Source organism: Lycorma delicatula, chromosome 2 (genome assembly GCF_047948215.1).
Source record: "Lycorma delicatula isolate Av1 chromosome 2, ASM4794821v1, whole genome shotgun sequence".
Classification (NCBI taxonomy): Eukaryota; Metazoa; Arthropoda; class Insecta; order Hemiptera; family Fulgoridae; genus Lycorma; species Lycorma delicatula.
This window is the reverse complement of record NC_134456.1, coordinates 121855478-121880622: the sequence shown is the minus strand read 5'-3', so window position 1 is coordinate 121880622 and position 25145 is coordinate 121855478. Positions and strand designations below refer to the sequence as shown.

The 25145-nt window shown below is 29.0% G+C and overlaps 1 protein-coding gene across 1 annotated transcript in view; it reads left to right on the top strand.

Annotated features, from left to right (window-relative positions):
- The window catches only part of IntS1 (integrator complex subunit 1), a 111290-nt gene that overhangs the window by 67222 nt on the left and 18923 nt on the right, over window positions 1-25145 (top strand). Inside the window, exons 20-28 of the mRNA XM_075356183.1 lie at window positions 1116-1258; window positions 1385-1724; window positions 3552-3763; window positions 6040-6191; window positions 8100-8229; window positions 15008-15186; window positions 16691-16809; window positions 19487-19637; window positions 24198-24390. Of these exons, the coding sequence (XP_075212298.1) occupies window positions 1116-1258; window positions 1385-1724; window positions 3552-3763; window positions 6040-6191; window positions 8100-8229; window positions 15008-15186; window positions 16691-16809; window positions 19487-19637; window positions 24198-24390 (1619 nt within the window). The remainder of the gene's footprint in view (window positions 1-1115; window positions 1259-1384; window positions 1725-3551; window positions 3764-6039; window positions 6192-8099; window positions 8230-15007; window positions 15187-16690; window positions 16810-19486; window positions 19638-24197; window positions 24391-25145) is intronic.

Here is a 25145-nt window from a genome sequence, read left to right as displayed (position 1 = left end):
AATATTGTGACTGCAAACACTAATTGAAAAATTTAAGTTGTAAATAAAAGTAATAAGTCATTAATTACCCCAGTCTTATTTTTAACTGTATAGTCAGCCTTTGCAAACGTTTCTGAAGTTACTACAGAAGATTACCAAAAGTAGTTAAAGAAACTAATCATTTTACAAATGTTGTAGAATAATTTGTATTCACTTCAAACTACAAATTTCACTGCAAACTAATTTTATTATTTTATCTTAAAGCATAATAAAATGCTGCATCTGGATTAATTAAAACATAAAATAGATACTTGTGTTTTCTTTATTGGTTTTTAAATAGTTTAATGTCATCCCTTTTTCAATCCTCTAAATTTGTTTTAACAAATTTTAGCATGATTACAAATAAACAATGTCTGCTCTGTATGAAATATATTGTTACTTTACCCAATACAAAGGTAAAATTTGTTTGAAAGATCTTTATTACACAGGAATTACATTGTTCAATTACTTCTATTCTATGCTGCTTCTATTATCAACAGAATTCTAAAAATCCTTACTGAATTAATAAATCAAAATTAACTTTTAGTGCATTTGAATTTTTGCCGCAGTACAAAGGCATTCTATTACTGCATTTGGTGTAGATTTTGTTTATTGTTGTTCACAGTTTTCAATTTATTTAATTAAGTTATATTTGTAAAGTTAAACAAAATAAGTTCTATAATAAATATTGATTCCAATCAAAGTTTTATGAAATTTTAAGTAGCTGAAAGGATGAACCAACATAAAAGCAATGTTTGGAAAAATACAGTGCCTCTGTATATGTTTCTGAATCTAAAAATATGTGCTTTACTGAAGTGGAAATTAGATAATAAAAGAATATTGTTTACTTTAAATATTTGAAAACTGCTTAGTTAAGCTAAAATACTTACTTCAAAATAAATTTGATCATTTTTTGTAATTATTAAAATTTTCATACTTGTATATAAATTGTGTGTATGAAGTGTAGTCTTGTACAGTTTCAGGTTGACCATTCCTGAGATGTATGGTTAATGAATTCCTGAGATGTTTTCTTTGTTAATGAAGTATTACAGTATTTTTTGCTGATAAAGTTGATAATTTTTTTTTTTTTTTAATAGATCTGAAGCCTTTAATATGCCCAAAACCTAGTTCGTTGTCGGATAATGAGGCTGTTGCTGCTTTGGAACAAATATTTCTTTCTTCTGAAGAAGATGAAGAGGATAAACTAAGTAGTCGAGATTTATTCCAATCTCTTCAGCGTGTAAGTAAATTAACTTTTCCAATAATTATTATTTCTTAAAAACTACTATTCCAAGTTTTTTTTGTTTTTTTTTTAGTTTTATTTAATTGTTTTGTGTGAATTTTGGTATACTTATTTTAATTACAGACCTTGGCATTTGAATTGAGTAAGAAGAGAAGTTCAACTTCAGGAAACAAAGTTTGTAGAGCTGTTCTTATATTTTTACTAAAGAAGACAACATCTGACAAGGTGTTTGTCAGATCACTGGCTGCACGGAGCCATCATTCATGTCCACTTTTCAGACTCTTAACTACAGTTCACTCAAAGGATCTAGTAACCACATTAACAGTTATTAGTACAGCAATTCTTCGGGAAGTTAACAATCGCTCTGTCCTTCTCATACCAATTTTGAAGAATTTTATCAAGAAAAATGAACGTAAAGAAATAAAAATGATTGACCCTATCACTACACAAGATCCTGTTCAAGGTTTGTGCAGTTTTTATTTATTTATTTTTTTTTGGTAATTTATTTGAATTTGCTTTTTTTATATAATTGGTGGTTAATAAATAATTAAGTTAATCGGTGAATTAGTTGAAAAATGATAAGGAGGTGGTGAATAATTAATTCCTTTTTTTTAATTGCATGTAATACATCCATACTCAAAATAATTTTAATAAAAACTGTTGAAAAAATTTATTGTCAGAAAAATATTTCTTATATATGAAATATTACACTAATAGTATATCTCTCTATTAATATAAAGAAATTTATGTAATATTTCACTTATCATCTAAAAATAAATAAATAAAAATATGTTTTATTGTGCAGTTTTTAACTAAATCATTTCATCTGTCAGGTATGTAACATTTGTAAAATATGTCAATCTCAATATTGTGTACTAGGTAATTTATTAATAGAATTAAAAATATAATTTAAGAGAGGAATAATATGAATCTTAAAAAGATTAATTTCAGTAAAATAATATATATAAAAAAAAGCAGAACTAGCTAATTAATTTTGTTGTGTTTTAAAAGTTTTGATTAATAACTTCTTGACGATCACCATCAACAGCTTTACATTAAATAAATAATTGAAATTTGATGATCTTGCTCAGTTAATTTCATCTGTTAATTGTAATTGAGAGTGTCAGGTGTATCTAACCTGTGTGCTGAACAGAAATTTTAACTACCTCTCCTTCTTTCATTGTTATGAAGCGAGAGGAAAATTGAAAACCAACATGCCAGCCTACATTGCAAACCTTCAACCTCGTGTTGCAACTTTATTCATTTGAAATGTATAATTTAAATTCACAACACATGCAATTTTGAAATTCATTGTAATTTAAGAAAGGAAGTTCTGATAGATATATCTAAAGAGATCTTGTTCGTTTAAAAAATACATAATAAATTAAAAAATATTTTCTTTGTATTTTAGTGCTTAAACATATATTTTTTTTATTTGGGTAATCTTTATATAAAGTATTTGCATTCATTATAAATATGTTTTAACATACTGTAAGGAAGATTCCTTTTCACAGTATTGATGAACAAGTAAAAATTTTATCTTTGTTGTTCCAAGCAGTTGTAATGTAGCTTCAAGGGTTTGTTGTGGCTTTCAGTTATTAGTTGCGATTAGCTTCAAGGGTGTGTTGCAGCTCTCAGTTACATACATAATATTTTATGTTCAATAATGTAACCATATTGATTAATTAATGTCCATTCATCTCCAGTCATTCACATTCATTAGAATTTGTTTATTTGTCTATAAAAGCAGAATTACTATTATCATAACAGCTTCTAAATGTTAAAATGAGTTTATTCACTGTAAGGAAAACTAGTAATTACCAATAAGTGCTGATAAAAAAAGATTTTCAAAAATATAAAAATATTCTTCATATTTTAATTGCAGGGTAACCTTATATTGTATTGATTATCACAAACTGCAGGGCTTGTCAGAGGATTGTTTGGCCCTGTGAGTGTACGACAAGTTGTAAACACAAGTTGTATATATTTGAAATTGTATATATTTCAGGTTGTTTATATTTGCAAGTTTGTTTTCTGTCTACAATTATTAGAATTTTTGGATTCGGAATTGATGTAATATAATCATTACAGAATTATAATATTATTAAAAATAAAATTAGACCAGCAGTCTTACTGACTAATGTTCAAGATAGATGGTAGTTGTAGTGATAGTTAAATTCTGGATTTAATTTTGCTTGTTGGAATTAAAACTTAAAATTAATTATATGTTCAGTTATTTAAATGAATAGATGCCTAAAATTTCTCACATGATTATTTATTTATTCTTCAGTTTTGGGAACTAGTCCAGTATCACGTCTAGAACACAGAGGAAGAAAAATTCTTGATGTGCAAAGTAATAAGACTCTTATGGTTGGAGCTCTTGGTACATTACTTACTAAGGAATTGCAACCCAAATTAAGCCAAAGTCACGCCACTGGTTTACTTATAGACTGGCTAATTCAAATCGAACCTGAGATTATTGGATCATCAACTGATTTACAGGTGTGATGTTTTATTCATTGTTAAACAGATAACATAAATAACTTAATAAATTAGATTATTAAACAGCTTCTAATAATTGATATTTATTAGCTGAGATAAAATTAATAGATGGCCTTGTTATTCAATACAGTTTTCTATTATAACTACTTATAAAAAGTAGATAGATAGACATTTTGTACAACATTATATTTATTTTCAGCATAGAAGATCAAGAAATAGTTTATGAATTATTGAATTTGGTTTAAGACAATAAAAGACTGCTAAAACAATACTAATTAAATGATAAACAATAGATGGGTTTAAACTGTTAAGGGAATTAGTGTGAGATGTTACTTTAACCTTATTTTAATTTATATGTCTAATTAGTACTACCAGAATATCTTGAGAAAAGGATTGGAGATAAAAAAGCAAATTCTATTTGTCATAGTAAAATGATGTTCATTACAGATTAAGTAATTGAATTGGGAAAAATATTTAAAATTGGAAATAATTGGTGAGGAGATAACATCAAAAGCTATAATTCAGGCTTCAAGGAGGATAAGTACATAATTGCTATGTGCTAAATAATAACCGGATGGCCAAAGGAGGCATTCAAACTGCAGCAAATACTATTCCATGGTAAAATTATTGAGTATTTTAAGGAAAAGATTAGCTAGTATTGGTAAGGAGAATATCGCAAGGGTGAAAATGATCTATATTAAAGAATGAGATTACCTTCCTTGTAGTGAAGGTTTTTGTAACTCTTATCATGTGAAAAGATTTGAAATAAAATACACTTATGAAAGGGGTGGAAGTGAATTGAAGAAAGTAGAATTTTGTTAGCAAGAGAAAAACATCCATTCATTTTTATAATGAATCCTTGTTTATACCATCTATGAAAACAAACATAATGAAAGAAGTTTTTGAGGGTGACCTGAAAGAAGAATCAAAGTAAAAATTAGGTGAGGAGAAGAAAAGAAATTATGAGGAATTAAAAGACATAGGACAAATAAAGTAAAAGTTTGCTGTTATAAGAGTCTGCTACAAAATTTTGCATCATCATCATCAGCCTCTTTCTCCATCCAGTTGTGTCATAGGAGTCAGACTGTAGATTATAGATCTCCACTTTTATCAGCTCTTCCACCATTCCCCTTCAAAGACGTACAACATATGTTTGTTTTCTTCTTCAGTTAGGTATTTTTCAAGAAGATCTCTATATTCTTTAGAAATGAAAGAGTTGATAATATTTTTCTGTATTTAGTATTATTGTAACCAAGTTACATTTCTGTCGGTAACAGAGTGATGCCCGTTTAAAAAAATTGCAATCGGGATGTGGTATGATTGCAGATTATCCACATCATTTATGCACTGCAGTTAATACTCCAAACTGCCCCACACAATTATTGTATAACTTTATCCTACAAGATAATCACGTCTTGTGATGATTTTCCTTTAATGAACTGTTGTAATATTATGTTTTTTTTAAAAAAAAGATAAAATACTGATATTACTGAAAAATATTTTTACTCTTTTGTAATAGTTTAATTACTTCAAAACCTTCTGAAGATTTAGGTTTAATTTGTAATCTCCAGTTTGATTTGTTGTTTAAAAAGAAAACTGGGGGATTATACATTTTTAAGTATTTGTTAGTTTTCAGATATCTTGTATTGTTTCTATTATCTCTGTATCTTTGGATACATATTTGTCATCATTTCTGATTACTAACTACTTTCAGAAAATAGTTGGCTTACAATAAAGAGGGATTCATAAAAATCCACACTTGTTTAACATTCTTCAAAATCACTGAATGTGGTGTGCTGCTTCCCTAAAATCTTTGCTCATAATTATTGAATGCAGTGTATTAAATGCATACTTTAATCACAGAAAGGTCACAACACCTCAGTATCAACTGAGTTGTTGTGACCTTCCTGCATAAAAAAATAATGAGGAAATTTGTTCAGTATTATGTTAATGTTAAACTTTTGAAAATCTAATTTTTTGTATGTTAGAATTAACTGTAAAAATTCCATCTGCTTTTGACTGGCTGCTTTTACTTTAATTAAGGTAAGTAAAAAGAAGAGGAATACTGGATAAGAAAATAAAATCAGAGTGAAAAACAATGTTGAAGACTAATTTGCCAAGTAAAAATAAGTTTAAACTTATTTTTACTTGGCAAGTTAGAAATCTTATTCAAATAAATCTTTTTTTTTTTTCAAAAGCAAGCAAATAAGTCACACCATTGTTAGATTAAACAGCTTTATATTATTTTGTATTATTTTCTGTACTACCTTTTTCAGACAAGAATGTTGTTTTCAAGAGAAGAGGATAAAGGCTTGGCTGCAGTACAAACTTGTCGACCATACCTTCTAACTTTGTTGACACACCAAGCTAGTTGGGCTACTTTATATCGTTGTACTTCATTACTACTTAATCAAATATCAATTTTAAAGTAAGTTTTAAAAATAATAATTCTATTGATAAATATTAAAAACAATTAAAGCAGTGTTACCTGCAGTGGTCACTAGCCAGTGCAAGTAAGAATATCTTAGAACAATTCTAACAGATAAGCAAGTAGTTACTAAGTGTTGGCTGCTAACCAATTAACACTGATTATTCTTTAAACATTCCCATAGTACTGAGACATTATTATTTTATATGTGAATGAGTATACTTTCTACAGTACATAAGAACACAGCTTTTGTATCATTAGTTTAACCTTAGTTTCATTCTCATTTTCTCAAGTAAATAACATTTTTAATCACCAAAGTTATAATAATTTTTAATTTTATAATTAAATATTTATAACAACCAGTTGAATAATTATTTATAGATTTATTAATTAAGGATCCAATGTTCTTTGTGTGTTATAGTAGACGTGTGACAGTAATTTGTAATCATAAATGTAATTGAGGTTTAACAATATATAATAGCTCAAATTCTATTACTATAAACAAAGGAATTATTACTAATTGTTTTGTTGAGAAATGCTCTTTCCAAGATATGGAAAAGTATACTTTCACATTTTAGAGTTGTTCTTTGATGGTTTCAGTTTATTAGATACAATACTAACAACATACAGTGAGATTGCATCTACCGTTGCTTAATTTCAGCAATTTGTGGGAACCAATTTGTAAAACTTGGCTTTGGATGTTATTTTCTTAATTTAATCCATTAGTTTTCACGACAACCCCCAAAAATATCCTAGATATTGTAGAAGAACAGTCAGATTGTAAAGTTTACTTCTTACCTAAAATGCAATCTTACGCTATAGATTAGTTTTCCAATCTTATTTTTTAAGATTGGGGCCATTAACATCAACACTACTGGTAACTTCAGTGAATAATAAAGTGTTCCTAATTAGCTTCGAAAGAATTCTGGGAAGTAATTTTGAATGTGAACTGTTTAATATTTAATCATTTTAAAGAGTTAAAATATTTTCAATCAGTTGATAGTCAGCTCCTCCATGAGATACCATGGATGCATTGAATCTGAGGTTTCAGAATGGAAACCCTAATAGGATAAGACTTGCACCTAAAGAAGTGATAACAGAGAAAAGGTACGAGGATAAAGAGAAAAGGTAAGTGGTGAGAAAAGACTCATCGGATTATATCTATAAAATTTATCATCTTGCTCAGAATAAAGTTACTTATAAAAATAATCTTATGATTCCTGTCTACTTCAGTAATTTATAATTTGCATTTTCTCTCAGTCCACATACCATTATTTCTTCTGCAATGTCCTCTTTTTTGTCACCTCCTGTTGACCTGTCTAATATTAATTTCATTAAAATTTCTTTTGTAAATGACTTTTCTCCTCAAAATTGTACCTGCCATATTTTTCTCTCAAATCCTCTTACCAGAATTACTTCATTTTCTTTTTTTATCTGACTTTAATCTATTTTCTTTACTTATTTACAAACTTACATTTCAGATATTTGCCAATTATTCATTTGTTTCCATGATTTCATAAATCCTTATACATGAGTTATAATTTGAAATATAATTAAAAAATAAGAAACCTTTTTCTACCTAGAATGCTTAAATTGAAGTTCTAGTTTTTCTTGTTACAATTGGATTACTGAGTTTATAATTAAGAAAGAACACAGTAGTGGAGTATTTCAGTAATAACAAAACTTTGTTCATATGAGATGTTATTATATCTAAAGTGAGTATCATTAGCAACTATTATTTATATTTTTTTATTGCAGCTCCTTTACAAGTATAACTCTTAGTAGAAAGGTGCAAATATAGTAAACCAACAAATGCATGAATCCATTCAGCATGTTTCTACTCAGAAGAACATAATTTATTTATTTATACATAATTTATTTTCATTTATTTTATTTACTTTTTTTTAGATATGATCCTACAGCAGTATTAGATTTTCTTTGTGCATTGACATGCAATCCAAAATTATGGCAAGGGAGAGATAAGTATACCCCAAAACACAGAAAGCCAGAAGATATTCTGGGTCTCTCATTATCAGAGGTAATTTTTCTAAAAATTTATTTTGTTGGTAATATTTTGAACCTTATAATTTTTATTATTTTCTCTTCCTTTTAGTAACTGCCTAGAAAATAGTGTTGAAAATGGGATTTAATGTTAATAATGAGTAAACTTACACAGTTTTATTTACATTAACTTAATATATTGAACTTAACTGTAATCTGGCATTATTAAATAAGCATTGTCTATTAAAGCAGTAATTAATCTCACATTTAATTCCAGCTTTTGATGTTCAATAAGGATAAACTTATCAGTTTTTCTGTATATTATAAATCAGTGCTATTTTGTTATTTGGACAACTTAAATTTTTCCTATCTAAACATACAAGTGATTTGTTGTTTATAAATGATCTATCAGTTTCTTAAAATATCACTAAGTATGAAAATGTAATATGCAAAATAATTTTTCATTGTTATTATTTTATGGGTTTATTGCTTTCTCCAGTAAGTTAGTGATAAAGAATTTCTCATATGGGTCATTCCATGTCAAGTGGTCCAGTTTTGAAAATCATTCCCAGTTGACCATCTCCACATATCATCAAATGTTTGGTGAAGATTCCCTATAGTCTGAAATACCATTTTACTAAATTACAGCTCTTTATCTGCTATGGCTGATTTTTTTTGGCCTCTTGAAAAAGAGGTACTTACTTAGTTTGTGGACACATGTAAAAATTGTTATCTTTGATTAATAATTTTAATGACAATAATAAAGATACAGATTCAAATTTTGGTACTGTTGGCTGTTAACTTTTTATTCTACATTCAAGTATGTTTCTTACTATGTCACAAGTTTCTTTTGGAACCTGGTTTTGAGATATAGCAGCTGAAATTTAGCCAAAAATTTGCCGCAACATTTCGGAAGTAAAAGTTTGAGCTTATATTTTCCTTATCCAATTTAATCAAAATGAGACTTTGTAATTTGGAAAAGGGAATAATTATGTGTAGGATCCTGAAGTTTCAAAGCAATTGGAATCTTGTCAGGAGAAATCCATCACCAAATTTGATCAAATATTTTTTATTATGATTTTTGGCCCATCTTTGAAGACTTAAATCTCAGGTGTACCTTTTCAGAATTTGTTAGTTTTGTAATAGGTGGAAAGGGCAGCTTTTAATTAACATAATCCATGTATTTTGTTTTTTAGCGTGTTTATTATAATAGATAAGAAAGCTTTTCAAAGTTAATCTTTTGCATGTGACAATTTTTAATCTGTGAACATTTCTAGTTAATTAAAACAGCTGAAGATAGAAAAACATTCAATCCTTCAGAATATTATTAAGATTTTTTAAAGGATTTTCTAAAATTTACAATATCTTGAAAAAATTTAGAGTGTTCCAGAAATTGTTGGACTATTTGTAGAACTTTATAGGCTGATTTGAAAAAATCCAATTTCTAAAATGTTCTAGAAATTTGTAGAATATTCTGCAAAACTTCATTCTGCAGAACATTACAAAGTTCTGGAAAATTCTATTCTGTAAAATATTCCTGAAATTTCTGGAATATTCCATTTGTTCTAGAGCTTTCTAGAATTTTCTTTATTTTGAAGATAAGCATCAACTTTTTGTGAATTAGCATAGATTTTAGTGAATAACTTGTATAGTTGTGACATTTATTGTTATCTCCAACTGTGTTTTGAATTGTTTTAAAATGAGTGAAGTTCTTGGCCCTTGCCATTTTGGCAAGCTTGATGGCTCTAAATGCCACAAGTCTTTAACGTTTAATTGTGGAAAAGCTTAATTGTTGCCTGTGAAAGAACTATCAGTAATGAACAAAAAACTTATACAGCTCCAATCTGGAATTAGCTTTAATGAAGATGCTGACATATGTTCCTATCATAAAGCTGTTTTGCTGACGAAGTTTGAATTCCTACAGAAGGACTACTGCAATCCATTTGGAAAAAGAGTTGCACAAAGCCAGAAAAGAATTGTGGGCTATTGATATTGATTCTGCTGACCGGTTAAAACCTTTAACAAATTATGACTTCAAGCCAGGTCAGAAGTTATGCCTACGATGTTAAGACGCAGAATATTTAAATGAGAACTTTAAATTCTTTTAATTTTTAAAAGTCCTTCAGACAGCTGCACTCTGCTCTGTATGTCTCACACAGCTCCTGACAGCTCACTCAGCTCCGTCCACGCTATAAAAGCTGGCTCTGCCCTAGAATAGAGCAGTCTAGTTCCATCATCCAAAGACTTAACTTGTGTTTGTTGCAAATTTATAATTGTTAAATATAATAATGCTTTATCTATATGATTTACAAGTTCAAGATTATAATAACAATAATTTATATTATATTCGAAGTCAAGACTTTTATTTATTTGTATGAACCAGCGAACAACAATATTTAGAATAATTTAAACTCAACCAAGATATTAAACCAATGCGCCAAATTATCCGACACACAATGTAGGCAAGAATTAGCTCAAAGAGAGATTCAGCCAAAGGGTGATCAACCAGAATCAGAATCTAGTGATGTGGAAATTCTAGAGGCTTCTGGAAGAACGGATGTCTCACTGTTATCACTTGAAATTTCTCCTTCGAAGCTTAAATATGTCAGCAAATGGAATTCAAATGGCTACCTGAAGCAGAAGGTAAAAAGAGCACAAGATGCTATTGCTACTACAGCAGCAGCTGCTACTGGTTTGTGTTACTGATATAATGCAAACATTGAAGAGTAAGCAGTGTCAAGGATGTAAAGATCTAGATATTCTGATTGAAGAGTTCAAAGCCAAACTTTTGATCTCTGCTTACCCACAAGTTCAGATGTTGACATTGGCACCCAGTAGCTGGAGTATTGAGAAAACATGATAAAAAAAAGGAAGAAAAAGATTGAAAGATGATATTAGACGAGTCCTCAAATTTTTTGAAGATGATGAATTTTCCCAAATCTGTTCAGGAAAGAAAGATTTTTGTTTCAGTTAGGATCAGTGGTGAAAAAGTCCACATGCAGAAAATGTCTACTTCTGTGCAATTTAAAAAAGATGTTCATAGCTTACTGTTGCACATTTTGGCCGTGAAATTGGCTTCTCAAAATTATGTGAACTTAGGATAAAGTGTTGCATTACAGTTGATGCTGCTGGCACACATTCAATTTGTGTTTATACCATTCATCAAAATGTTAAACTCCAATATCGGATAGCTCCAATATCCATATCCAATATCGGATATTGGATAGCTCCAATATCCATCAAGGATGACTACAAGGTATTGATTGAGAAAACTGTCTGCAGTTTAGAATCTAAGGATTGCATGCCACAACATTGTGAATAGTGTCCTGGAAGAAATGGATTGGAGTCCAACTTATTAGATGAGCTTAAAGATTATGACTTGGAGGAACTAATAGAATATAAGCAGTGGATTCATATAGACAGAGACACAACAGGCGACTATGAAAAATTTTATTGAAGAGCTTTCCTTAAAAGTTTTTTCTGATTAGCCATCATTTTGTTTCAAAACATCAAAGTTGATATTTAAAACATCTGAAGGAAAATTTAAATAATAATCATACCATTATCCTGATGGATTTTGCTGAGAACTATTAGTTTGTTGTGCAAGATGCTATACAGGGATTCCACTGCGAAAACAGCCAAACTATACTGCATCCTTTCATGGTTTATTACAATAAAAACGAGCTTCAGAATCTTAGCATTTGCGTAGTTAGTGATTGTCTTCGCCATGGTATTATTGCTGTTAATATATTTTTGACTGAACTGATCAAATACTTGAAGACAGTGACCAAAATAAAGCATTTGCACTACTGCAGTGATGGTTCAGCTGCTTAATACAAGAATTTTATCAACTTGTGCTACCAGGAAGAAGTCTTTGGGATCACTGAAACTGATAAACTACTCAAGACATATCACTTATCGGCTTGCAACCAGGCTAATATGTTTCTTGCATGTATGACAGTACTTGGTGGATTGGAAATATATGTGATATATCTTTTGAAGAACATGATACCCTCATTAGTTTTATGCACCCTTATGGTGCAGCTCATTCTTATCATTGGCCCCCTAGAAAGGACACTTTCTGGATTCCAGGACAGCACATTTTTGCTACTCTTGAAGCACAATCAATGACATCATCAGGACAACAATATATGTGTCCAGAATACATCCAGTCTATGATTGAGAATCTATTTAAGCTGAAAGTGGAATTAAAAGTATTATGCTAAAATATTTTTTACTACTTTAGATATTTTTATTTTATTTTGAAACGACTGCGTTCTATAATAGTGTAATACTTTACTGCATTCTGTTATTACTACTATAATTATATTTCATTTTGTTAATGATTTTAGTATTTTTGTGGACCTGTAATAAATATTTTAAAAAATTGTGCTTGTCGTAACAGATATAATTAGTTGAAACTGTCTCCTCTGCATTCAGTGAGACAAGGTACATCTAATATAGTTAACATCTTTATATTAACAGGCAGCATTTTACTTAATAAAAAATTACTTTATACTAGAGAGTATTCATTTAATCCTTAAACATTACACAAAACTTGCCCCCTGTGGAAAGATGTATTATGAAAGTTAATGCATCTTTCATAGGTGCATTATCTTTCAACTGTTTTTTCTGGCACTTATAAACTATGGGTCAAAAAACAACCTGCATGGATTTTGCAGTTTAAAAGTTGCTCTTTTTAACTATTATAAAACTAACAAAATCTAAGAAGGTATACCAGAGATACAAGCTTTCAAATGTAGGTCAAAAATTTTGCGCTAATTTGATGATGAATATCTCTTTACATAAGCTTCCAGTTGCTTTGAAACTTTATGATGTTACACACTGTTATGCCCTTTTTCATGTTACCTAGTCTTGTTCTGATTAAAGTACTAGATAAGGAATTATATAAATTCAAACTTTGACTTGCAAAATGTTGCAACAACTTTTTAGCTGCTATATCTCAACACCAGGTGCTAAAAGAAACTTGTGAATAACATATTTGAATTCAGTATAAAATGTTAACCGTAAGTATTAAAACTCAAACCTATAGCTTTATTATTACCTTCAAAATTACAAGTCAAAATTAGAATTTTTTTGTATGTATGCACAAATTAACAGTAAGTACCCTTTTTTCAAGAGATCACAGAAAATCAGTAATAGCAGATATAGAGCTACAGTTTGGTAAAATGGCATGTAAGACAACAGCAAATATCCAAGCAAAGTTTGGAGATGGTCAGTGGGGGATCCCTGGTCCACTTGACATGGAATGACCCATATCTATCTCATAATTTTATAATTCAAGTTTGCTGAATATGGTGTTCATATTTTTAAGTTATTTACCAGGTAAGCAATTACTCATATTTTATAGAGTCAACTATGGATTGACACTTCTCTAATTATAGTAGTCCCAATTTACAATTAATAGAAATAACCCCACTATTTACCTCTGAAAAGCATTGTTTTGATTGTTACTGGTATCCTACATACTTTTTTTTGGGTGGAAAGAACAGTCCACTTCTTTATTCAAATATTGTCTTGGACAATAGTATGAACCATATCATTTTATCTAAATTTCAGTCGACAAAATATTCTCAGACCATAAATCACTGATAAGCAAATTGATAAGAACCTATCAGTGTCCGATGTTGATGGAACTACCAACTACTATTAATAATACAGCCTGCTGCAGTATTATTGTAAATCTGAAATGTGTTGTATTGTTGAATAATAAACTTTAAATTATGATCCGTAGCTATTATGTACCTTGATAAAAGTAAATTGAAATGACATGATTCATTTGCAGCAATAAATGGGGAAACATTAAAATGGCTGTATTCATGAGTAATGCAATTGTAGTAAAATATAACACTTCAACTCATGTTAAGGATCGGAGTACCCTTAATATAGGTATAGTATAGTATATTTAAGGGTTATGGAGAACTGAGACAGAACTGAAAAAATTAAGATGAATAGATTAAAATTCATTTAAATAGTTTTCATAAAAAGATTAAAGATTATCACACTGCATTACCCACTAAAAATTAGAAGTTATTAAAGAAATAAAATTCTGACTTCTTGCAAAACAAATGGTCTCTAGTATAATTTCTTCCTCTTGCATGGTTCAGTTAGAAACATCTGTTCTTGACAGTTGCTAGTTTCTTTTAAAATCTTGATGATCATATTGCATCTTCTTATAATTAAAACATGAATTTTATTGAGAACAATGATAGAATCAATATTAAAATTTGTAGCAGTTGCTGAGTTTTTGTTGGATACAGTTCAAGTCATGTATAGTAGTCTGTACAGTCCTCAGACAGGAAACAGTTTCTAAGTTATTGGCTACGAGCAATCCCTTGCAAATACCAAGGATTCACTAGCTCTTCAGGTCATGATATTCTCAGGATGGACAACATTTTAGGTTGACACCTCACCCACCTAACCAATAATAGAAAGGATCAAGGATAAAAAATGGGATGGCTGATGATGAGAGTTATTCATCAGGGTAGATTAGGACTGTCTTGCCCAGGACCCAACACTTATTCTAGAAATCGTTTTCCGTTTAAAAACAGTAGGTAAATATATAATGCCCATCCAACTTCTCTGTAATTAGTGGTTAATATTTTAAAGATTTATTATTCAGTATGTTGTTTTGAGAAAAAACTGCTTAATAACTCACTCAACAAAATACATTTTATATATATATACTCTGTTTTAATGAAAAGTACTAAAACGTTCAGCAATAGCTTTAACTGATAGGAAAAAGGCCATTTGCAGGCCCTATGAGTTTTCAAATTATTTTGTTTTGAAAATAGGTGCTCTGTGTTGCTGACTACATAGTTGAGGAAGCTTTGGATATGGGTGAGCTGAAGGATGCTATTGACAGAATGAACAATAGAATACTACTGTTATCTCAGTGTATTGCAGATGATGAACTTCGATTTACTACAGCATTAGTTCGCCACCTCAATGAAATAGCAGATTTGAGTACAGGGTAAAGTAATTTAACATTATTAATAATATTTAATAATGTTTATGTTGAATTGTGCTAAATTAAGGGAATGTTTATTTTTATGACTAAAAGTTAGGACCAAATTTTAAAAAAAATATCATTTTCTTTTGCATTGTTCTATGTATTTCATGATGCTATCAGTTTGTCATTTTGCTAAATATTTAGCTCCCAGTTTCACCAGTCGCTTATCATCTCATCTATCTGTTCTACCTTTCTTATTCTTCTTTTTATTGATATTTTTTAAATCATCTTCATTTAACCCCTTTTTCTCATTTTCCACATTAATGCTTTTTCCATTGCTAGTCAAAATATACTGAAGTATACTTATATTGTGTTTGCTGACGATAGTAAAACATTTTTGTTAGATTCGTATTATTTCTTTATGACAACTATTTGTTTTATTTTACTCATGATAAGTTTGTATATAAGTAATTTTTCTCCATATCATAAAAATTACATTTTCTTCTTTAGATTCAGAAATGACCATTTCTGTCTATTGGATCGTAAAAAAAAATAATATATATTATAATACATCTAGTTTTTTTACTTGCTGGTATGAATGAATATTCTTCATAAATAGTAAAGGTAATCTACCATCTAATTTTGTTTACATTTTACAAAAAAGATAAACAAAATTACAGATAAATATTGTTCAAATATTTTATTTTATATTATACATTAAATCAAATATTTTATTTTATATTGTTCATTATTATTTTTGATAGTGAGGATAAGTTACAACTTGCAATTTATATCCTAAAGCAAACAAGTAAGCAATTCGGTATGAAAATCTCACCTGTGAAATCAAAGATTATGGCTTTTAAAGGTAAATGGGCCAGTACACTCGAAAAAAATGTTGGAAGGGCAGGTCTTGAAACAAGTACAAGTTTTTAATTATCTTGGTTGTGATCTATCATACAACAGAAATACAGATGTCAATAAAAAGCTGAGTCGATTTGGGGGAGTCTGTGATTTAATACACAGAATGTTAAGGAAACTGACAGGAGACTCAGTTAAGATTCTAAAAAACAATGGCCATGCCTATTCTTACTTACGATAGTGAATTATGGCTTTTGCAGAGTTGGGATGAGTCATGTATTCAGGCTGCTGAGATGAGGTTTTTAGAGCGGTCAAAGGATCAAAGAGGAGATAGAAGACAGCTAAGTGTGATGCCACTATTGGGTACATAAAGAAATATCGTAAAATATGGAGTGATCATTTGATGCATATGTTATTTTGTAGACTTCCTTTTCAAGTATAGAGATGCAAACTTAGGGAAAGAAGAGAAATAGGATGCCCAAGAAAGCAATGGATGCCGGAACAGGCCAATGACTCTTATTCATGACGGATGATGATGATGATATTGTTCAGATATTCTGAATCTTTATTACTTACCATGCTATTGTAACTTTTTAGAAGTACTAATAAATTTTATTAGTTTTATTATTTTTTTACTTTAATAACATCTTTTTATTATTACATTTAGGAAGAAGCATGAGATGTGCAAACAGTTATTAGTACAACTCTATCTACGTGTGCCTAGTCTTATCAGTCAGGTTACTGATGTCGACCTTGATAAATATTTGGATGGATCTCTAGTTTCAGGTATTTATTAAAAAAAAAAAAAAAATATATATATATATATATATATATATATATATATATATATATAAGTGCAAGTACAGGAATAAAGAGTGTATTTTTACACACATGCATTCAGTACACCTGCTCTATAAAAAATAAGCCATATATGTTACATCAAGGATCCTTGGCAATATTTATCAATACTTGTTTTCCTCACTGCCCAAGTAAAATCTAAGTGAATAATAAACATTAATCACAAGCAAGACAAAACACCTCAGGTACATCACATGCAGAATTACTTATTCAATAGCAAGCATGTAGTAGGGGTTATTTATAACTCAGACATTTCAAATTGTTAAAAATGCTTTGGTTTATAAAAAAAGTATGATAGAATAAATGTGTCCATAGTGTTATCAGTAAGCAGGGGAATGTAAAAAATTGCATTATCAAGGTAATAAATCATCAAACCTAGCATATGTTTATGGTAGGTTGATATATTAATAGTTGATATAGTATATATTTATGGTTTGATTATATAAAAACATGTTTTATATATATATATATATATATATATATATATATATACTGTATATATACATATATGAAATATGTTTTTGGGTTTTAACGTAAGAAAACTTTGTTAAATGGTTAATAAAGTTGTATTTTTTTTTTCAATTAAAAATGTAGAAATTTAATTTTGAAAAGATTCTTGTAAATGATTTAAGAAAAAATGTATTACAGGATATTGAAATTTAACTTTATTAAAAAACAAAACAAACTGAATTGTCAAAAAAAGTTTAACAGCATGAAGTCGAATTTTATTCATAGGTTGGAAATAACAGCTGATCATTTATTTACTGCTTCTTTATCAGAATGAATTAATTTATTTTCATAGGTTGGCAATACCAGGTGATCAACAATTACATTTTTGAAATACTGTTTTTATAATTTTGATGGTTAGTTTTGGTTAGTTTGGTTTGTTTTCTTACATTAAAACCAAAAAACTGTTATTTTTTATTTCCAATTTTTGTGTTTTACATTAGATTTTTTTTAAACTCATGGAGGTACAGTTCTGGGACCCATCTTTTAAAATATTTTCAGGTCAAAAACCATAAGAAACAACTAAATTTGTCCCTTAATTTACCTTCCCAGAATTTCAGGAAGTATTCATTTTCCAGGGGGAACCGAAATCCAAGTGAAATCTTTTGCCAGCTGTAACTCACTAATGAAGCATTTTCAGGCCTGTGTTTATATGTGTGTGTGTTTATATGGTTTAAATGTGTGTGTATATATATATATATATACACACACATTTAAACCACGAAAACACAGTAAATAGATAAGTTAAACTTATCATATTAATTACAAGAATCGATTTTCACAAGATCCTCCGTCTTTTGTTGTTATTAAATTCTATAATTACATCAAAATATAATTTATTTACGATTTGTTAATTTGTCAAAATTTTTTTTCAACTTTATACATATTAACTTAAATTAATTTATTTTTTTCTTGATTGGATAGAATTAAATATAATAACAACATGAAATTTTCTGGATGATTATTATTTATTAATAGATCTTCTGTTTTTTGTTTATATATTCTGGTCTATTTATACAATTTACAAAGGACATTGAGGTTAACAATAGTATAAACTTTTTGGATTTAACAATAATTCATTCCTCTTCCTCTCTAAATATCTTTCTCCAACTTTTCCCTGTCTTCGTTTCTTTCCTTAATTAATTGTTCATTCTTTTTTTTCTAATATAGCTCACGGTAACCTACGTTTTCTATGAGCATTGATGTTAACTGTATAGCTAATTCTTATGATGCATTGTGATGAATGTTTACTGGAACTGTATGTCACGTGCATTAAAATTGGCTTGGCATGCTGATTTGCAACAGTACATTTATAGTTCAGTGAAGAAAGCATAAAAAAGCTACTTTTTTTGGAAGCCTAGCAAGGGTTGATTGTTATTCTTGAGCATGATACATCATTTTTGGAGTCACTATGTAAAGTCTGCTATTGTTTATGATACCTAACAGAAATATATATATATGTTTTGTACAAGTGGTCATTTCTTTAACTGCTTTTTATAAATTTTGTTACATGTGACTTCTATATACAGGATAGAGAAGAAATGAAAAATTTTATATGATAATTATGATTTTTGTTACTCCTGCAGTAGAGTTGTTATAGTAAAAATTACAGTTTTTGTAACATATAAATAGTAGTTTGCCAGTAAATTACTTATACCCAACATGTCACAAGTATCTTCAGTTAGTGGTGTGTCACTGTTTGCTACATCCTGTGAATACATTACAAGGATAAATGCTCTTCCATAACCTATGAAATGTTACTGCTCTGAAATTGTTGTAATTTCAGAGTTTATTTAAAAACAAGATAATGTGAAATAATTTGGCAGTAAAGAATTAATTTGTCAAAAGCGCTTCTTTTGCCTCTCCTAACTGTATTTAATGATTTTGATGTTTATATGAGATATATTTGTAAGAAGTTATTGCTATTATTTTGTACAGATGATACCACAGAATTATAATGTGTGAAGGGATGAATTCACTTATTCTAATTTTTTTTCTCTGAAAGTTTCTCTTAGTCTTCAAATTATAGACAAAACATGTTTTGCCTATAATGTTTAAAAATTGAAAGTATCATAATTTGTTTTATATTTGCTTATAGTGAGTGTAAACAGCGTACTGGACAGAATATCTCATACAGTATTAACAGCTCTAGCTGCAACTCCCCATGCAAAAGATTGGGCAAGACGATCTCAAGAACTTGAACTGGCAGCTCGTAAAATGGCTGATACTCATCCATTGCTTGTTCTAAGGTATCTTTTTTTAAATTTGTAGGATTTTTTTCACATTGATGCTGGATGGAATTTGTTTTTGCTTGTAATCAGATTTTAAACATTTTGTGTGATATATTAAAATTAAAAAGCTGTATGTATATTATAAATATATAATTATAATCTGGTGTTCTGCTTGGCAGCAGGTCCCTTACATCACTGCTGCATCCATTCATTTTTGACCCCAGCCTTCATCCTCTTGAAGTTTCCTATCTTTCCCTCTTCTATTAAGAAGTTTCCTTCTTCTATTAAGAAGGAGAACCTCTTCTTCTATGCTTCCTTTCTCCTTCTACTGAGCTTTCCAATGCAGTTGTCAAGATTATACTTCCCATAATCAATGTCCTAACCAGTTTCCTTTTTTTTGTGTACTTCCGACATAAGTGCTATTTCTTCTTTAGTCCTGTTCATTTCTTCCTCATTCCTCACTTTATCTATCCATCTTTCTTTCTCCTTCCCTCTCCATATCAGGATTTCAAAAGTCAACCTAGTCCCTCTCACTGTTCCATGCTTCATTTCCATACAAGACCATTTCCATACATAGGATTTGGTTAGCCTCTTTCTTAACTCATAAGTCCTGACTTTTACAACAGAGTAATTTCATCTTCCTATGAAAGCTTCTCTTTCTTTTAGTATTTTCCTTCAAATCCAATGCAAATGTTACACTGTTTACCATTCTTGTCTAACACTTTGAACTAGACCCACCCGTCAGTCATAATCTTACTTACTGTCATTGCTGCTGTTTGCCTCATGGAAAATTTTAATTAACCTTCCTTCTTTTCATTCTACTTATTTGAATTTAAGGATATCCATTATTTTCTTCTATTTTACTCTGTCAAATGCCTTTTCTAATACTATGAAACATGAACTCATTCCTCTTCCTCTCTAAATATCTTTCTCCAACCTTTCCCTATCTTTGTTTTTCTCCTTAACTAATTGTTTAATTTGCAATACATCTCTTACATTTTTTCATCTTATTCATGTACACTCTTCTTTTTTCCAGTTGCATTAACATTTCTGTTGTTACTCAAAGTTTCTTGGCTTTTTTCCCTCATATTAGCCTACTCCTTCCTCGGCTATTTTTACTACGAAATTTTTTTTATTATCAGCCAGGTCTCATCATTGTTCTCATTTTCCTTTTGTGCTTTCTTTAGCTAGTTTACTCATCCAATTTCTTTAACTTTTCTAATTTCCATTTCTTAACTATTTTCATTTTCTCTACCTTCTTTAAAGATATTTTTACTTCCATTATAAGTAGCTCATGATTACTATTGATATCTGCATTTAGTATTATATTGGCTTTCTTAACAACATTCCTATATCTTTTACCTATTAACATTTGTTTTATTTTATAGAAAGCTTTGGATACAGGGGATACCCATCTATATCTTCTCCTTTTATAGTTTTTGAACCAAGTGTTGGTAAAAAATAATTTTTCTCTTATACTTACACTTCCCTCTTCACCTTCTCTGATTGTAGAATCCAGACTTCCATTAGAATTTTACAGCTGTTCTTTTCCAGTTCTATTATACCATCAATAATCTCATATACCTCTTCAGTATCTTCTTCATAATTTATATCAGGATTTTTCCTTCACCAAATCTCTGACCTTAAAGACATTCCCTCTTTCCTTTAAAGAAAATGTATATACTAATATATTAATTTACCGAAATTAATCTTTTTGAGATTCATTTTATTCCTCTACATTGATAAATTATGTTTAAATCCTATTAATAAACCACCTAGGATAGAATATTGAGATAGACATATCTTACTATAACTTTTCATGAAAGTACTTTCGCAGGATCCTGCATCCTCAGTCATGATTAAATAATTCTGTTATTGCATAATAAAAAAAAATTTAATAAAAATACTAAAAAAAAAGAAGAATTTTGTATATTAATTTACATGAGTAAGTTATATACCAGGAGGCGGTTTTTATAAGACTGCCTCCCTCAAACACTGTCTGATGGTTTATCAAATTGAAATTTTGTTTGTATTTATACACTTAATATTTTTGAAAGAAATATTATTGTTTACAAATATTCTTAACAGTATTATTAATTAACAATATTATTATAATACAACAGTATTATATATTAACAATGTTGTTATTATTTATAACAAATTTTCTGTTTGGAAAGAAACAGAGACATGGTGATAACATTTGTAAATTTCAAGAAACTCTATGACTGTATCCACAGAAAGTCCCTATTATTCTAAGACACCTCGGACTACGTACCAAATTAATGAACATGATAAAACTGACCCTCACAAACACTAAGTTGAAGGTAAAATTCAGAGGCAAGCTCTTTGAACCGTTTGATATTAAAACAGGTCTGTGCCAAGGCGATGGGCTCTCACCACCATTATTCAACTCCACTCTAGAAATAGAATGAGGGAGTGGCTCAAATAATGCCCCCAAAACAAACTGTCTTTGTTTTGCTGACAATTTGGCACTGCTAGCAAACTAATGAAGGAAGCTAAATCACAGATATTAGAAATTCAAAACACTGCAAATAAAATTGGCCTCAAGATATCATTAAAAGACATAAATTATGCGCCAAAAACCAACATGATTTAAAAGAAGTAAACATATGTGGTAATAAAATCAAAATAGTAACCCAATTTAAATATCTCGGAGAAATAATAACAAACAAACTAAATGAAAAAACCTCAATTTAAATAAGAAGAAAGAAACTAGGTAAAGCTCCAAACTTAATATGTACACTTAACAATAAAAAATACCTATCAATAAATGCAAAAATAAGATACAACACAGTTATAAAACCACTTATACAGCAGAAACTTTCTTCCACGAAAGATCAAAAATGAACAATTAAAGACAGACTCCAGAAATATCAAAAGAAGAACTGGAAGAACCTGCATCAATAAAAAGTACTAGAAAGATGGGCAGTGGTGGATTGTGCCCAACAAAGTCATGTACAAAGAGTTAGAATCCATCACAAATACCAAGCGTAAGAGGAGACTAGGATTCTTAGGATGTATCATGAGGATGCAAGATTCAAGACTTCTGAAACAGCTAGAACAGTACAGTCAATAAAGTGATTCTATGCAGTCATAAAAGATAATAATAATGTAATATTTTTCTAATATATTTAATTTCTTTTTATATTTATTAATTTTAATATTTCTAAATTTGTGTTAATATCAGAAATAGAATGTTTATTGTTTATTAGATGGTCTGCTAAATTAGATAAACCCAATTTATTGTTTTAGTAATTTCTATAATGTTCAAGAGATCCAGTTTTAAAGGATCTGTTTTTTTTTCTCTATATAAACACAATCACAATCATTACATTTAATTTTATGAATTTCTTATAAATTTATTTTTTATGAGTTTATTAGGTTTGTATGCTGGTTTAAATATTTATTTACTGTAAGTTTTAGTAATATTTTCAATTATATTATTAGTGTATAAATACTTTATGCATATTTTTTCATTCTTTTGTCTTATTATGGGTTGATTTTAAAGTAGTTATTTTGTTACTTATTTTTTTTTTTAATAAATATTATTAATTAAACTAGTATCATATCCATTGTTTGAAATTTTAAAACTTTATATCAAATTTGATCCAATAAATGCAGTTACTTTATTCCTTTCCTTTAAATTTTGATGGAGTTCTATATTTTTTTCTACAATTCATAATATTATTACTGTTGTTTTCAGTAAATATTTTTTCGTAACATTCTTCTGCATATTGTCTTTACCACCATGTTTTAAGTCATATTTTTAAAAAGTCGTTTTTTGTGTTTGATTTACCAAAATTATTGCATGCGAAGATTGCAAACAAATGACTCAGCTAGTCCATTGCATTGCATATTTTTGTCAGTAGTTTCAGCTAATCATTCTTGTAATATTATATCCAGATGTCAAATTTTTCTTATATTTTAAGTTGTTTTTGCTCTATGTATGTTTGTGTTCGTTTTATTTTTCTCATGCTCATCTTTTCTACGTGGGATAGTTTATTTTTCTACAAAAATGTTAGTGTAGTGCTAATTGGAGAGAAAGCTCAGAAGTTAAATTATTTTTGTTTATATTGTTGGTTTTATTGCACAAAAAAAAAACATATTCCTTTATTTGATTACCAACAGATATAGTGTAGTTTAATTGGCTAGTTTGTTTAATAAATTACTGCAAATGTTTATTAAATACATTTTTACATCACAAGTAACTTTGAATAGTGCAGGAAGCAATACTTGACATTTTGGTTTATTATTTCTTTTAGTACATAATTGAACTGTACAATATGTTGATATAATTTCTGGTATAAAGTTTTTAGACAATGTTTACAACCGTTGTTCACAAGTGTATCAGAAAAATTGTTTATACCTCAGAATTGCATACTGATAACATTTAAGAAGTTTTCCTTAATTAATTTGACAAAAAAAATTGACATAAAAAAAATAAAGTCCGAGGGAATATCCTTTTTTAGCAAAACTTTGAAAATAATCATGGAGCAAATAATTTTTTTTAAGTTTGATTAAAATTTTTTTTTATCTTTGTCTTGTAATTTTTAACAGGCAGTTGAAAATGTTAGGAGCATCATTACATGGTCGTGTTCATTTGGAATTTGGAGTTTTTAGATCACGTAGTCATCTTGCTCTCTTCCAACATGTTTTGGGTCTTCTTGAACTTCTACAACCTCATCTCTTTAAAGAAGAATATACAGAATCATTCCACAATATATTAAATTCATATTTCTCATTATTCAAGGTAACATTTTACAGGGTCTGTTCAATAATCTAATTTTTTTTTCTTTTGTGCTTATATAGATATTTTGAGACTTGTGGTTGGCATTACTCCAAAGCCTAAAAACAAACCAACAAATCTTCCACCGCTGACTACACTGTCTACGATGATTAAATTTTGCAGTGATTGACTTACACATGCAAACAATTGGAGTGAAATTTTGTATTACATTAAGCTTGGCAAAAATTGTACCAAAACATACAAAATGATTCAAAAGGAGTCTCACTTATTATTATGAATAGGTTAAGATATTTTAAAAATAGTAGAGAATCTGCTAAAGATAATGGTCATTCAGGAGGAGGATCATTGACAACAATGGACTTGTCCCACATTGCCCTAGTGAACAGTTTGATGAGATTAAATCAGTGTTTAATAGTACATGAGATAGCAGAAGAAACTGGGATTTCAGTGGGTTCATGTTTTGAAATCCTTACCAAAAAATTATGAATGTACCATCGCCAAGTTCATTCTAAAAGTTTTGACATAAAAACTGAAAGACAATCATGAAGCAATCTGTCAGGAACTTTTGAATTATGCAAATTATGATAAAACCTTATGAACAATCATAACCAATGATAAGACACTGGTATGTGAAAACAAACTCTGTGCTCATAATGCATTGAAAAATCATCATAGAAACTGAAAACACATCCAAAAGGGAAAAGTTGTTCAAACATAAAGGTGATGTTGACAGTCTTTTTGATATCAAAGATATTGTT